The 13,639-nt window shown below is 39.4% G+C and overlaps 2 protein-coding genes across 5 annotated transcripts in view; both read left to right on the top strand.

Annotated features, from left to right (window-relative positions):
- Positions 1-6,917, top strand: part of LOC147184600 (vesicle-fusing ATPase) — a 47,136-nt gene extending 40,219 nt beyond the window's left edge. For 2 of the 3 annotated variants that reach the window (XM_086069437.1, XM_086069418.1), the window contains 9 exons: positions 948-1,043; positions 1,129-1,285; positions 1,549-1,682; positions 2,281-2,427; positions 2,732-2,866; positions 3,010-3,123; positions 4,208-4,263; positions 4,437-4,498; positions 5,955-6,917. In XM_086069437.1, the coding sequence (XP_085925563.1) occupies positions 948-1,043; positions 1,129-1,285; positions 1,549-1,682; positions 2,281-2,427; positions 2,732-2,866; positions 3,010-3,123; positions 4,208-4,263; positions 4,437-4,467 (870 nt within the window). In that variant the 3' untranslated portion in view covers positions 4,468-4,498; positions 5,955-6,917. The remainder of the gene's footprint in view (positions 1-947; positions 1,044-1,128; positions 1,286-1,548; positions 1,683-2,280; positions 2,428-2,731; positions 2,867-3,009; positions 3,124-4,207; positions 4,264-4,436; positions 4,499-5,954) is intronic. The other variant, XM_086069427.1, reaches the window with a different exon arrangement.
- A 2,622-nt stretch (positions 6,918-9,539) lies between these two features.
- The window catches only part of LOC147184599 (thyroid hormone receptor alpha), a 104,532-nt gene continuing 100,432 nt past the window's right edge, over positions 9,540-13,639 (top strand). For both annotated transcript variants that reach the window (XM_086069371.1, XM_086069362.1), the window contains exon 1: positions 9,540-9,760. The gene's annotated coding sequence lies outside the window, so the exon portion shown is untranslated. The remainder of the gene's footprint in view (positions 9,761-13,639) is intronic.

The raw sequence follows: 13,639 nt of genomic DNA, 5'->3' as shown, positions 1-13,639 counted from the left end.
CCTCTCTCGCTCCCTCTCTCCCTCTCTCTTCCAAAATCAATAACACCCTCCCTCTCTCTTCCTCCCTCTTCCGCTTCCACTTCCACGCCTCTCTTTCTCTCTCTCCTCTCTCTCTCTCCCTTTCTCTGTTCTCTCTCTTCCTCTCTATTCCAAAAACAATAACAACCTCCCTCTCTCTGTCCCTCTTCCTCCCTCTTCTACTTTCATGCTCCCAGCCCTCTCTCCCTCTCTCTCTCCCTCTCCCTCTTCCTCCCTCTTCTACTTCCACTTCCACACCCCCAGCCGTCTCTGCTCCTCTGTACCTCCCTCTCTCTCAGTCCAGGCTAGCTCATTTGGCCCAATGGCGAGTTAGGCAGATGCTAAAGACGCCATGGACTCTAGAGGGTGCCAAAGTTTGGCTGAGAATTCATCCATCCATCCATCCATCCATCCATTTTCTTAACCGCTTAGTCCTCACAAGGGTCGCGGGGGGCACTGGAGCCTATCCCAGCTGGCTTCGGGCAATAGGCGGGGTACACCCTAAACTGGTTGGCTGAGAATTCACGATACTTTTAAACAAAATATTAATAAATAACTTTTGATTTCTAGTTAAAAGGAAAGAGGAGTACATTGAAATCAATATAAACAAATACATAAGCAAAGAGGAGCAAGGTGAATTAATTTGAAATCACTACGATCACAGTAACATAAAAGTCATGAAATTACAAAAATGCTCCATATTATATTTTAAATTGTGTGAGGACTACAAAGGCTGTAAAAGCATTTGACGTTCCAAAAACAATAACACCTTTTTTTTAGTTTACAATAGATTATTATGGGAATCTTATTTTTTGGTGGAATAGAAGTGATAGTCATCTTACTGACATGTGCATCTAATAAGTTAGTGTCTAAATATAATCATCGCTTTAATGGAATTATTAATTCTTTTTTTTGTGTGCCTTTTTCAGGCTACATCTACAGTTGAAGTTGACATGGAGAGGGCAGAGAAGCTGCGGGTCACCAGAGATGACTTCCTGGGTTCCCTCAACAACGACATTAAACCAGTGAGTATCATCTCTTTTTCAATTCAAATCCTCGGATGCAGATTACAATTTCATTATTGCCAAATAATTCCTCTCGTTTTCCTAGGCATTTGGTACAAACCAGGAGGATTACTCCAACTACATCATGAATGGCATCATCAAATGGGGTGACCCAGTTACACATGTCCTCGATGATGGAGAGTTGCTGGTACAGCAGACCAAGAACAGTGATCGCACGCCACTGGTGGCTGTCCTGCTGGAGGGTACGCATTTGCGGTTGGTCAAAATACTGTACAAATGAAAAAAACTTAAATTTCCACCTTACAAAAAAAATGACTTATCTCCCATATAGAGGAATTGTCACACTTATATAAGACAAAATGTAACATCATTTATCACACTGAAGTTCACAACATTGGCTCAGTGTTACCTTATTAGGTAAAAGATGCACATAATCTGGTAATCCACAGCTACAAACATCATTACACTTGTTGTCAAATGCCTTACATGTCAAACACATCTCCAGGTCCACCCCACAGTGGAAAAACAGCTTTGGCAGCCCAGATTGCGGAGGACTCACAGTTCCCCTTCATTAAAATCTGTTCCCCAGACAAGATGATTGGACACTCAGAGATCTCCAAGTGCCAGGCTATCAAAAAGGTTAGTGCCGCACTGTTTAACCAATTGTCAGAAAATATATCAACTGTTTTGCAACTTGAGAGAAAGGACCCAAACACAAAAGAGTAATTCTGAAGCAGTAAAATAGGGTAAAATTCATCTGGGCAAGAAACCCACCTCATAATTGAACAGACATCAAGCTTCTGTTGAATAACTGTTCAAACTGTCGAACTTTTTTGCATTATTCATTTCATTGAAAGATTTATGATGCACTATGAAAAAAAAAGATTTTTAGAAAAGATTGAATGTGATAATATTTTGGTTTAAATGAATTACATTCTGTTCCTGTTTACGCAATATATCTAATCAGGTTGTTCTGCATGTTGCTACCTTACCTTAGCAAACCAAACAATAAACTTAAAACAAAGATATCTACTGAACCGGGATTTTCAGTGTATTGTTTACGATTATACAGTTACTCTTTTAACCATAAGGAAACAACAGTGTGGCCCATGGTGAAATAAATGTGTCACCCCCTGTGACATAAAATCAACAAATAACTATTGATCAGAAAATCAGTAATGTAAATACAACCAATATTTAAAAAACCAAAACCAAACAGTTTCCCCCTGTATTTTAGGTCTTTGACGACGCTTACAAATCCCAGCTCAGCTGTGTGGTGGTTGATGACATTGAACGTATGCTTGACTATGTCCCAATCGGACCACGTTTCTCCAACCTGGTTCTTCAAGCCTTGTTGGTGCTCCTGAAGAAAGCACCTCCCAAGGTCGGAGTTCATTTATCTCTAACCTATACATTATGCACTGTATACAGAAACCCAACAAGCCACAACGTTGTGATGTCTACTTCAAATACAAGAGATTTTGCATTTGCAAAGTTAGTTAAGATGGATGGATTTTTGTTAACTTTAGTCCTCTGTGGCACACAATATTAGACAGACAGACAGACAGATAGATAGATAGATAGACAGACTGTAATGTAATTGATTGTAATGTACATCATGAATAAAACATGAGTCTCTGAAATGTACATGTGTGTCAAAGGAGTGCTGTAATTGATTTTTCCTTTAGGGTCGGAAGCTGCTCATCATTGGCACCACTAGCAGGAAGGACGTCCTACAGGAGATGGAGATGTTGGATGCCTTCAGCACCACCATCCACGTCCCGAACATCTCTACCGGGGAGCAGCTTGTTGACGCTTTAGAGGTATTAAACAAAGTCATGCAAACACATAGCTGAGCTACACAGTCATGCGCATGGATGCAATGCCTATTTGCTTCCTGTGCTGTCACATTCAAATCATTCCGCTTTAGGTATGACTGACATTCTGCACATTCTTTTTTATGCAGCTGTTGGGGAGCTTCACAGACAAAGAGAGGGCCAGCATCGCACATCAGCTCAAAGGAAAGCGAGTTTGGATCGGCATCAAGAAACTGCTTGTGCTTATTGAGATGTCACTGCAGGTACATGCGATACTGATATGACATCATCATGACTAGTGAACTTATTAGTCTTTCATATTTGTGTGGAAAATATGCCACAGTGCCAAAGTCTGCATGTGTGCGCCAATCATTATTATTATTATTATTATTATTATATAAATGGGCAGTACTGTCGTATTACTTACGAATATGAATGGGAAAAAATACAGACATTCGTTATCAGCGCTTACATTTTATTTTATTTTACAAGTATTTCACGAAGCATTACATTTAATTACATTCAGCTTTGAAAAGTTGTTGTTTTTGTTATGTAAAGACGCTATTCTTCGTTCTTGTATTAAAGTAAGGATTTGTGGTGTAACAGTGATGAATTGATTATTTTATTTGAACATTAAAACTAGAAACAGAGATCATCAATATAAAAAAGAAAGACAAAATGAAATAAAGAAATGACGCAGCATAAATTTCACACACACAGTTTACATGTTCAGAAATTAGCAGCAATAAATAAATAAAACATGTCTAGTCCTACCCCTAGCTGGGATAGGCTCCAGCAACCCTGCGACCCTTGTAAGGAATAAGTGGATCAGAAAATGGACGGATGGATGGATAGTCTTGTTTATATACTTACATACTATATACTTACATACATACTGCATATTGCTGGTGTTGGGCCAAAACCTTGTACCTCCAAAATCATCACTTTTTAAAAATGACAACCACACGTGTGGACTGACCAAAAATATAAATTTGGGGGGATTTTTTTATTTTAATTAGCCAAATTGTGACTTAATCGTTTTTTTGCCTGTATTTATAAGAAGCAGAAAAAAATATTCATGGCTCCAACACAAAATGTTAAATATCCTTAGAAAAAAAACATTTATAGAACAAGAAGCAAAAAAACAAACTTAATAGATGTAGAAGAAGAAGAAAAATGATGATTAAGAGACGCTTGACTTAAAACAAACAAAATCAAGACACAATTGTATTGCAAAACTCAAGCTAACACAACTCAACACTGATGCCACATTTAGATGATGAGATGATTATTTTCTTTTCACTGTGGATCTTACTTGACTCAGCATCTCACTTTTATTGTCTGTAGATGGACCAAGACTACAGAGTGACCAAGTTCCTGACTCTGTTGCGAGATGAGGGAGCGTGAGTATAACTAACCCCCGCAAAGCATCAGCAACATACCTTCAGTTTACACTTTATTCATTTTTGGATCATCTACTTTTTTCCATTACTGTCTGTCTCCATCGTGTGTGTACCTGTGTATATCACTACAATTGCAAGTGCCTTTCTTCACCTTTCATTTTATTTTGCATCAGGTTGAATGAAGGCAATCATATCCGAATTTAAGCTGCCAGTCAGTGGTTGCCACTGTGCACTGGTAAGGTCAACAACAAATGCATTTACAATCTTGAAGATAGAATAATGCAACTCAGCCATTAGAATTGTATCCATACTAGACATTCTTCTCCAGTGTTGATTGTAGTAATTCATATTTCACCCTTTTCATATTTTAAAGCAAGACTATGTCGTTGAAAATCGCTGTAGGCATGAAGAAAGCTGAATGGTGATTGTAGAATGTAACCATTAAGTGAAGGTAAACTTTTGTTTGCTAATGCTACCTAACAATTTCTATACATGAGATTCACATGCATCAAAGCAACAATAAGGAACTTTCCGTTTTTGTTGATTATGGCGCCGCCATGGGGACAAAAGCGTTATACCTTTATGAAGACCACATTTCCCATGAGGACCAGTACATTGCATCATCTTTACGCTCACGCCAGTGAGTGAAAGCCGGGCCAATGTTGATCCGTGACTGTCCTTTTATCAAAGAAGCTTTCCTTTTTATTTTTCTCTTCAGACAAACGTTTTGCAGCTTCTATCATGACAGCAGTAATCGCGCATTGACTTTCAAATTGACTTCCGTTTTTGTAACTAATGAGGAATGGGGGAAGTGACGTATGCCATAAAGCAGTCAGCACACTTGTAATTTTTGTGTGGCAGGGCTCCTGCCACCCTCCTCAAAGTTGTTTTGTGCCACTAAAAGTGATACAGACCCCCTCAGGCCATAAAAAAGGTACACTCTAAAAAAAGTTGGGTAAAAAATAACCATCAAATTATTCATTTGACTCAACATTTTGGGTAAATTGAATGAACCAAAACGTTGGATCAGTCCCTTTTTGTCACGATTTGGGTTATTTTTGACCTAACTGTTTTTACAGTGTACTATAGTTGTAAGTCAATGTTTCACCAGAAGAGTTATGAACATATTTTTTGAAGGTTGAAAAGTTCCTTAGTATTGCTTTAAAGGTGAATTGAGGCAATTGATCAGATGGGCTTGCTTTAAAATAGTCTTTTCTCCTCATGTCTTTGGTGTGTTTTGCGTACTTCTTTTAATCCATGCTGAAATGTTTTTCCACTGCATGTGTGTGTGTGTGTGTGTGTGTGTGTGTGTGTGTGTGTGTGTGTGTGTGTGTGTGTGTGTGTGTGTGTGTGTGTGTGTGTGTGTGTGTGTGTGGTTAACAGACAGTTAAGTGGCTGGTCGATCACTAGTCAAGCACAGGCCTTATGTAAAGACACAGTTCAGCCCTATATTCACACGTACTGGCCATTTGGCGCCGATCAGCTGCTTAGAGCGAGGACACAGTGTACATGCAGATAACCCACACAAAATATTCTCACATTTCTCACATGGATTTTTATTTTATTTTTTTCTATGTCATTCAGTCAAATGGTATTTGTGTGTGGTCGTTTAATGTCGTTGGACCTTGCAAACTGCAACCAGACGTTCTTATCTTCACCCAGAATTGCCCATGTCTACTTCTATTTTACAGTGGTCGCAGCTTTTATGAGTAGAGTGGCTTCAGAAATGCAACATCTATTTCATCATCAACCAGCCACAAACAGGATGCAATGAAGAGGAAGAGGTCATCGTGTCTGTCCACCAAGTCATTCCTCTTTCCATCTTTCTAAATACACATCTGGTAAAAGACACTATACGATTCCCCTTATCTCAGCATGTTTCTATAGGCAATATGATCCTCGTATCACTGCTCATGTGTCATCCCCATCATCAAAGTATATTTGTCGTCATATCACTGCAATCTACGGGAAGTCGTACTGTTATTAAATTGTTATCTGTAAAGATATTGCAATAGATGATTGTAAAAAAAAAAGTGATGTTTTGTGCATCGTGCAAAAAAAAAAAGCTATATATGTTTTGAGCTTCTTGTGTAGACTGTGTTGTATTTGTTATTGTCTTGCTAAATTATAGTCAGTATGATACTGTATGTACAAACAGAGGCAGTAACAAGGCAGTACAAAGAGAATACAACTGAAATTGACATAAATATAGTGCAGATTATTTGCTTTGTTGACCATCAGAGGATTGTAGTGACCATGTAGTGGGTAAGAAAAAGTACCTTGTTCCATGTGAAAATGTTAAGCCTTTAATTCTCTGTAACTTGTCCATGGCTTAAGGTCAATGTAAGGCCATTTTAAGCCCAAATTACATAGTATATATAAACACAGGCAGTATATTGAGAATCATTTAAATGATCCAAGTTCTTTCCATATTATGTATATAGACAGACTATTACAGTATGAGTTGTTATCGTTTGTGATTCCAGGGATCATGACTTGGTCAGGTTAGTTATAGTGGAAGTGAATGTGGGATTGTTGATTGTCTGTTGCGTGCAGTTCAATACAGTTTAGTAAAGCTAGTGTAGCTTTGGCGTTGTCAGTGTTCAATAAAAAAAACTAAATCTGCACTTGTAAGATGAATATGAAACAGCAACTCAACAAAAATACAACAAAACAAAAAATATTAGTACTTAATGGTTCTTCATGGAAGCTTGATCTTATGTCTACTTGTGTGCATGTGTTATAACCTAATATGAATGTGTATATTATGTACACATGGTGGCTAAATAGAACAACAATTATTATGCGCTCAATATTTCGTTGTACAAACTTTTGAGGCAATCACCTTGTGACACTGGGCACATTTCAATTCAGAGTGCACATATTAAAGATTGTAGAGTTGTTTTTTTCTTTTTTTTAACAGAAGAATAAAAACAAACAAGCAAAGTAAACAACAACAACAATGTTGTAGCTGCTTTGATAAAAAAGGTAATTGATCTCAGCAAAATCTGAGCAGGGTATAATGAAATCTGAAGAATATCAATGCATTGTGGAACTGAATCTTGAAAGAAAGTTGACTTCGGTGATTGCCTCTTATGGTAGTGAAACAAAATATGAATGGCATGGCATCAATTTTGTCAATGTTACAGTTGTTTTATTAGTTTTTTTGGGGGAACTGACAAAAAGAAAAAAACACTGCCCTGAAGATCCATTTTCTTATTCAGTACATTTTTATTTGTTATTACTTTTGTCAGTTATTACAGTGACCATTGTGGGATTGTCTTTCATTAATGGAAAGGTAACATTTAGCCGATACGCAGAGTTGTGTATGTGTGATGACCAATTTACCACTTAAAATCTTAAAAGTGTTTACTTTATTGTCCCCCCCCCCCCCATGAATTATGTTTACTGCCCAATATTTTTGTTTTGTTCTAACCGTTGAAAATGTGTGTGTTTGTACGTGTGTAAATATATATATATATTCTATTTCCAGATGTATTATTGCAATAAAAAGCATAGATGCACAGAAAAAAAACATCCTGCTGTGGATTACTTGTTGATGGAGTCTGTTCAAGTTTTGGGGGAAGTCAAGTTCTTGATGACCCATCACTCAAGCACAGAGAGAATACGTAAACCCTGACACGACTCTCCCATTCCATTGTGACGCAAACCAACAAAAAAAAGAAAGTGTAGTGTTTTGTGTGATTGTGGTAACAAACACATTTCAAACAATAGGCTATTGTGTGGCCAAAGTAAGAATCCATCTTCTTTACAACTGTGTGTCCTCAATAAAGTCACAGGTAAGCTGCAAAGCTGAAAAATCATGCAAGCTCGGTGAGGATAATTTGGTAGGGGGGGCATTAAAGGGGGTTTGTTGTCACATATGCAAAGAATGGACCAATGAAAAACACATCTCTGACAACTGTTTACGTATGCCAGAATTGTTCTTCAGAGTCTGAAGAACAAGGAGGAAATTAGTTTGCCAGGTTTTGTTTCATTGTTTAAAATTGATTTTCCAGTTGATGGAACTACAGTGTGCCCACATGTCAGGACTCTTTTAAGTTTCATAATGAACCATCCATCCATTAACAGAAATGCTTTATTTTAAATACAATTTAATCTCAAAATTGCCAGTTTAAGGGAAGCAAAACAGGCATTTGAGGCTGAGATCTATGATCTACATGCCAGCAGAATATATTTCAGAATATTTTAGGTTTAAGTTTGCTCAATGGCTATGGTAAATGTTCAACATCAATGTTAAACAATTTCTCTGACTTCAAAAACAAAAAGACAAAAAACAGGAAAACAAGGATAATTTTGTCCTTGTTTTATTAGTTGTAAAATTCAGTGTGACATCTTACCCCATATAGTGTGACAACTTACCCATCGGTGGGGGCAACATGTCACATGTTCACTCCCTATATTTGATGGCTTATAACTCTGCACTGACACAAAGTATAAAAATTACATGGATACAAAAAATATACCTAGGACTTTGGTCTTTCATATGGTATAATTTTTTTTAATATGTGCTGTATGGATTCCAAGAAATATATAAAAGTATAAAAAGTGATACAACTAGCCCCGGTCTCCCCCAATCACATAAAAATCTAAGTCCAAGTCTGTTCTGAATCCTCTCAGCTACCTGTTGCCCCTCACCTATGAAAGGTAGTTTCTATGTCAATCCTTGTTTTTTCTCAGGATTCCAATTCCTTCTTTTTAACTTGTTGGTAGAGATTGATATTTCAGGATGGTTTCAGCAGAGCTAGTGAAACCAAGGATGCAAGTTAGCATGATGGTAATGATTGATGCCTCATTGGTTGCACTTCCTGTCTCTGGTTGTTTTTTTAATTAGTTGTGGTGGTTTATTAATGATCAAATAATAGGTACAAGATGATAATCTTTTTCTAATATACATATCACTGTGAAGTTTATACTGGTAGTTTAAAGGGATTAGTTAAAAGCAAACTCAACCTTTATTAAATACAGTAACCTTTGGTATTTCCCACCACTGTATATACACAATGCTGGCATAAAGCCTAATACCCCCCCCCCCCCCTTTTTTTTTTTATTACCCATTTGTCCGTTTAATATTTAAAAGAAAAAGAAAAACAAAAGGTCATTCCCTCAGTGAGCACAAAAGTTTGCCCGCCCCTGGCCTAGTTTTGTAATTGCCGTTGCTGGGCAAAATGTAGTCTCATGTCTCTTTAATTCAGCCGGCATTCCCGAGGATTTATGCAACTGTCGCCCGCGGGAGCTTCCTCGCTCCACCGCTAGAGAGCAGCTGTGAGCCTCGTGGCGAATCATCCACAGCCGAGGCAACCGTGCTCTCTCCTGACCCGCATTTGGCCGTACTGACAGTCTGTACAGGCATGGGGGAGGACGCAGCGCGCGCACACGGATCGTGGCAGTGGCTTTGACAGTTGCGGGCACACACGCGCCAGTCAGCGGAGGGAAGTGGGCCAGCTGGGAGAGGCTCGGACGCCTTTTTGAGACGGTAAGTGCACCTCCATTCGCTGTCACCACCTATTTGTTCCGTGTTTTCCGCCGCCTTTTCGCCGGCTTTACCTCGTCGGCGTCGCGGAATCGTTGACGGTTCTTGAGGAGGTTACGCAGCTTGGAGTGTTGTTCTTATGTGGGATCCACCTTGTAGAGAGCATTCAAGTGACGGCTGCGGTGTGTGCACGGGTCCGCGGTGCAAGGTGAGCGCTGTCCTCACGTCAACCCGACCAGCCGGCCTGCCTGTCCCCTGTACGGCAACGTGACCTAACCGTGAATGTATACAAGTCTGGACCGCGTGCATGATGAACTCATTCCCCTGTGTCCTACTTTGTGATTCTTCATGTGTGTTGAAACGCCTTGAGATACAAAGAACAATGTTTTTAGGAAGATAGGTGTGAAATTGCCTTAAAAATGGCTGAACGTGTTGTGTTGCCTTTATGGAAGATGGGACATGGTGTATCTCACGAGTACATCGCCGGTGCAATGTAATGCAGTCTAGCAACAACAAGTCGACATTTCTTGGCTGATTGGTTGACAGTGTCAGAAAAGTATTCTGTGTTTTTCTTCCGTTGTAAATGTGGTACATGGTCATAGAATAGTAATATACAAGCGTTGTATGGGAACAACACTTGATAAACTGTAATTTAATGCTGTCCACTTTGTTATGGCAAACCCAGTAGTACAGTACAGTACATACTTTACACAACTGACAAACATTATGGCAACTTGTCCCTTGTCCTGATAAATACTGAGAGAGATCTGTCATTTATAATTGGCTTACCTCATTTAGGGTCTACTCTTTAAACTCCGTGAGACCATATGGATACAAAGGACCCAGTGTTTTTGAAAGACGGATTTGATATTGTGTTTAATTATTTTTAATTCTACTAGTTCTCTATGGCCGATATGTTGACTGTTTTTGCTCGTGTGTTGGAGAACAATATAAATGTGATGTAATTTGTGCATAAATATGGTTGGCTTAAAATTAGTGTCAGGATTTGGCCGGATATTTAACCAGTATTTTGCAAAGAGTTCTCTATACTAATGCATATGTGAAGGTCTGTTACTGTTGAAATTCAACTTCTGTGAGAAATGATGAATAATATGTTTAATGTAGGAGTACACATAATTATTAAAAAACAACAACACACATTTCCTTTTAGGGATGTTTGATAACACATTTTGTCAGATTGATACCAGTACGAGTACTCAACTGTTAAGTAGTCACCGATGCCAAGTATTGATACCGGTAGTACTTTTGATACATCCATCCATCCATTTTCTTAACCGCTTATCATCACATGGGTCGCGGAGGGCACTGGAGCCTATCCCAGTTGGCTTTGGGCAGTAGGCAGGGTACACCTAAACTGGTTGCTAGCCAATCGCAGGGCACACAGAGACGAACAACCATCCACACTCACAATCACACCTACGGACAATTTGAAGTGTTCAATTAACCTGCCATGCATGTCTTTGGAATGTGGGAGGGAACCGGAGTACCCGGAGAAAACCCACACAAACACGGGGAGAACATGCAAACTCCATCCAGGAAGGCCAAAGCCCGGACTCAATCTCACGTCCTCTGCACTGAGAGGCGGACGTGCTAACCAGTCAGCTACTGTGCCGCCCTATTTTTGATACATAACATTTCCAAAAAACAAACAATGGACAGATAGAAAGACCTTTATATCCCAATATAGCATTTTCCTTTAAATTGCATGAAATTAATGGCAATTTTCTGTAATTTCTAATCTCTAGTTCCTGATCATAAAACGGCCATAAAAGGGTGACCGCCGTCGCAATTACCAATACCTAGAAATAAGGATTAGTATCAGCCCTGTAATTTGTACTTGCCCATAACTACTTTTTTTTATTTTTTTTTATGTGGCGTTGATCAACCTGAGGCGTCCAATCATTGGGTTTTAATGATGCTGAGTTGGTTGTGAATTTGTGAGCATTACCCCGGGATTACACCGCATGTGTGTGCGTTACGGATCCGCTCCGCTCCGCTCTGTCTTGACTGCGGGCTCCGGACACGTCAATTTTATGGACAAAACTCACTGGTTGCACAGAACTGCGCTGTCTTGGTCGACGACAACTTCCCGCCATGTCTTGCGTGATCACGCGCCATAATGTGGCATTAAAAACAACGACAAACACAAAGAAAGTCTGTGCTCAAAAGAGAAGCAGAAAGAGAGGTGTACTTCCTTTGATTGAACTCACCGTCCACTCCCACAGCTAGGTTGTCGTTATGAAAAGGATGTGCCATTGTCATACATAATTTTGTGGCATTCTACCTTCATTATAAATCTCTGCTCGTCCATGTTTGCTGGTGTTTAAGCAGTGAATAAAGTGTTAAGCATTATGACGTTTTGCTGACATAATTGCAAACAAATCGGCTCCACCGCCGGAGCGCAATGTAATCCCGGGGTTAGTTTTACTCCTAAACTGTACCTGTATGGAAAAACAAGTTACTATGTGTCTAATTGAGGACAAAGTCACTAATGTGACATTCGGTCTCACCATCTGCTTCATGTCTGTGGAGACTGTGGACATCATAAAAAAGTTACATCTATCTATCTAGCTATGCTACATTTGGAATGATTTTACCTGCTGAAGTCCTTTCTTGGCTCCCTGGGTTATTTCATGGTGGATTCTGGAATACTATAGGTAATAATGGTGATCTATCCAGAAAGAACAACAGCCAATGACACCTGGAATGGAGGATGATTTGACATTTTTTTGGCAATTCATGTTCACCTGCTTATTAATGCAGGCATCAATCAGCACAACATGGAACATACCTGCTTCAGTACTGAAGAGGAACTTGGTAACATGACAGCCTTGATAGAGAAGGTAGCTGATGGAAAGATGAGAGCCATGCACACAATTTCAGTAGGTGCTGTGTTTGAACAGAGGTTTAATGTAACTTGAAAAAAAAACGCTGGGGCAGGAAGAACGCCTGCACTGCAGTGCCGCTACATGGTAGAGCATTAAGATTTTTGGGCATCTTCAATATGCCAAGGGTGTATGGCTGTACTGTCATCTCATGAAAGAACAGAAAACTTTGCCTCCCAAAAAGACCATAGAAGGTCTTAGAATGTGGGGAACCAGATTGTCTGTTATTCTAGCGTGATTGTCCTGGCACAGTGTGTGACATTGGTATTGAATAGACATTAATGAAGGCAGCCAACTCACGAGGTGGACTGAGCAGAGGAAAGATGAGAAATAGTGATTGGTGCTCGCTCTCGACCGCTTCTCTCATGTCAGCCAGTGCTCTCAGAAGATTATTGTAACCATAAAATCATGACCACATCCGGCATACCAAGAGATTATGCTGTGATTTCCTGATTCGACCGAGTATGATATTATAGTTTCTGATTGAGGTCCCTTCCGCATTTGCATGAGCCAAGAAGCTCACTCTTAAAGACAGAGCCTGTTCATAGCCACTGAAGGCTGTTCATGTAGGTTTGTGCTGTCGCTAGTGATAATAATACTAACACAGACATTTCTTGGTGAGGATTTACTTCCTCGTTTTCCTTACTGTAGTAATTACAAATTCAGTAATTTTATTTTGAAATACTGCGTTGCTTGCAGACCTGATATGAATCATGCATGTGTTAAACAGCATGAAGTAAGTAAGTAATGTAAGTGAAGGTCCACTGCTGTCGTTTAATGCATCCTGGTGACCACAGGGAACACTGCACTACAGTAGTGATGTGCAGGCTGAAACGCAAGAAACAATGCATTGTTCATCTTCTACAAAGTACAACTACAGGAACTGTTTATTATGCATATGGCATTTTCTCTCAAAGGTAGACATCAAATGATGTACAGATCAAATTAAAACCATAATTTGCAATATGCATGGTGG

Source organism: Leptonotus elevatus, chromosome 1 (genome assembly GCF_054856555.1).
Source record: "Leptonotus elevatus isolate MCC_2025b chromosome 1, RoL_Lele_1.0, whole genome shotgun sequence".
Classification (NCBI taxonomy): domain Eukaryota; kingdom Metazoa; phylum Chordata; class Actinopteri; order Syngnathiformes; family Syngnathidae; genus Leptonotus; species Leptonotus elevatus.
This window is presented reverse-complemented; position numbering and strand designations above follow the sequence as displayed.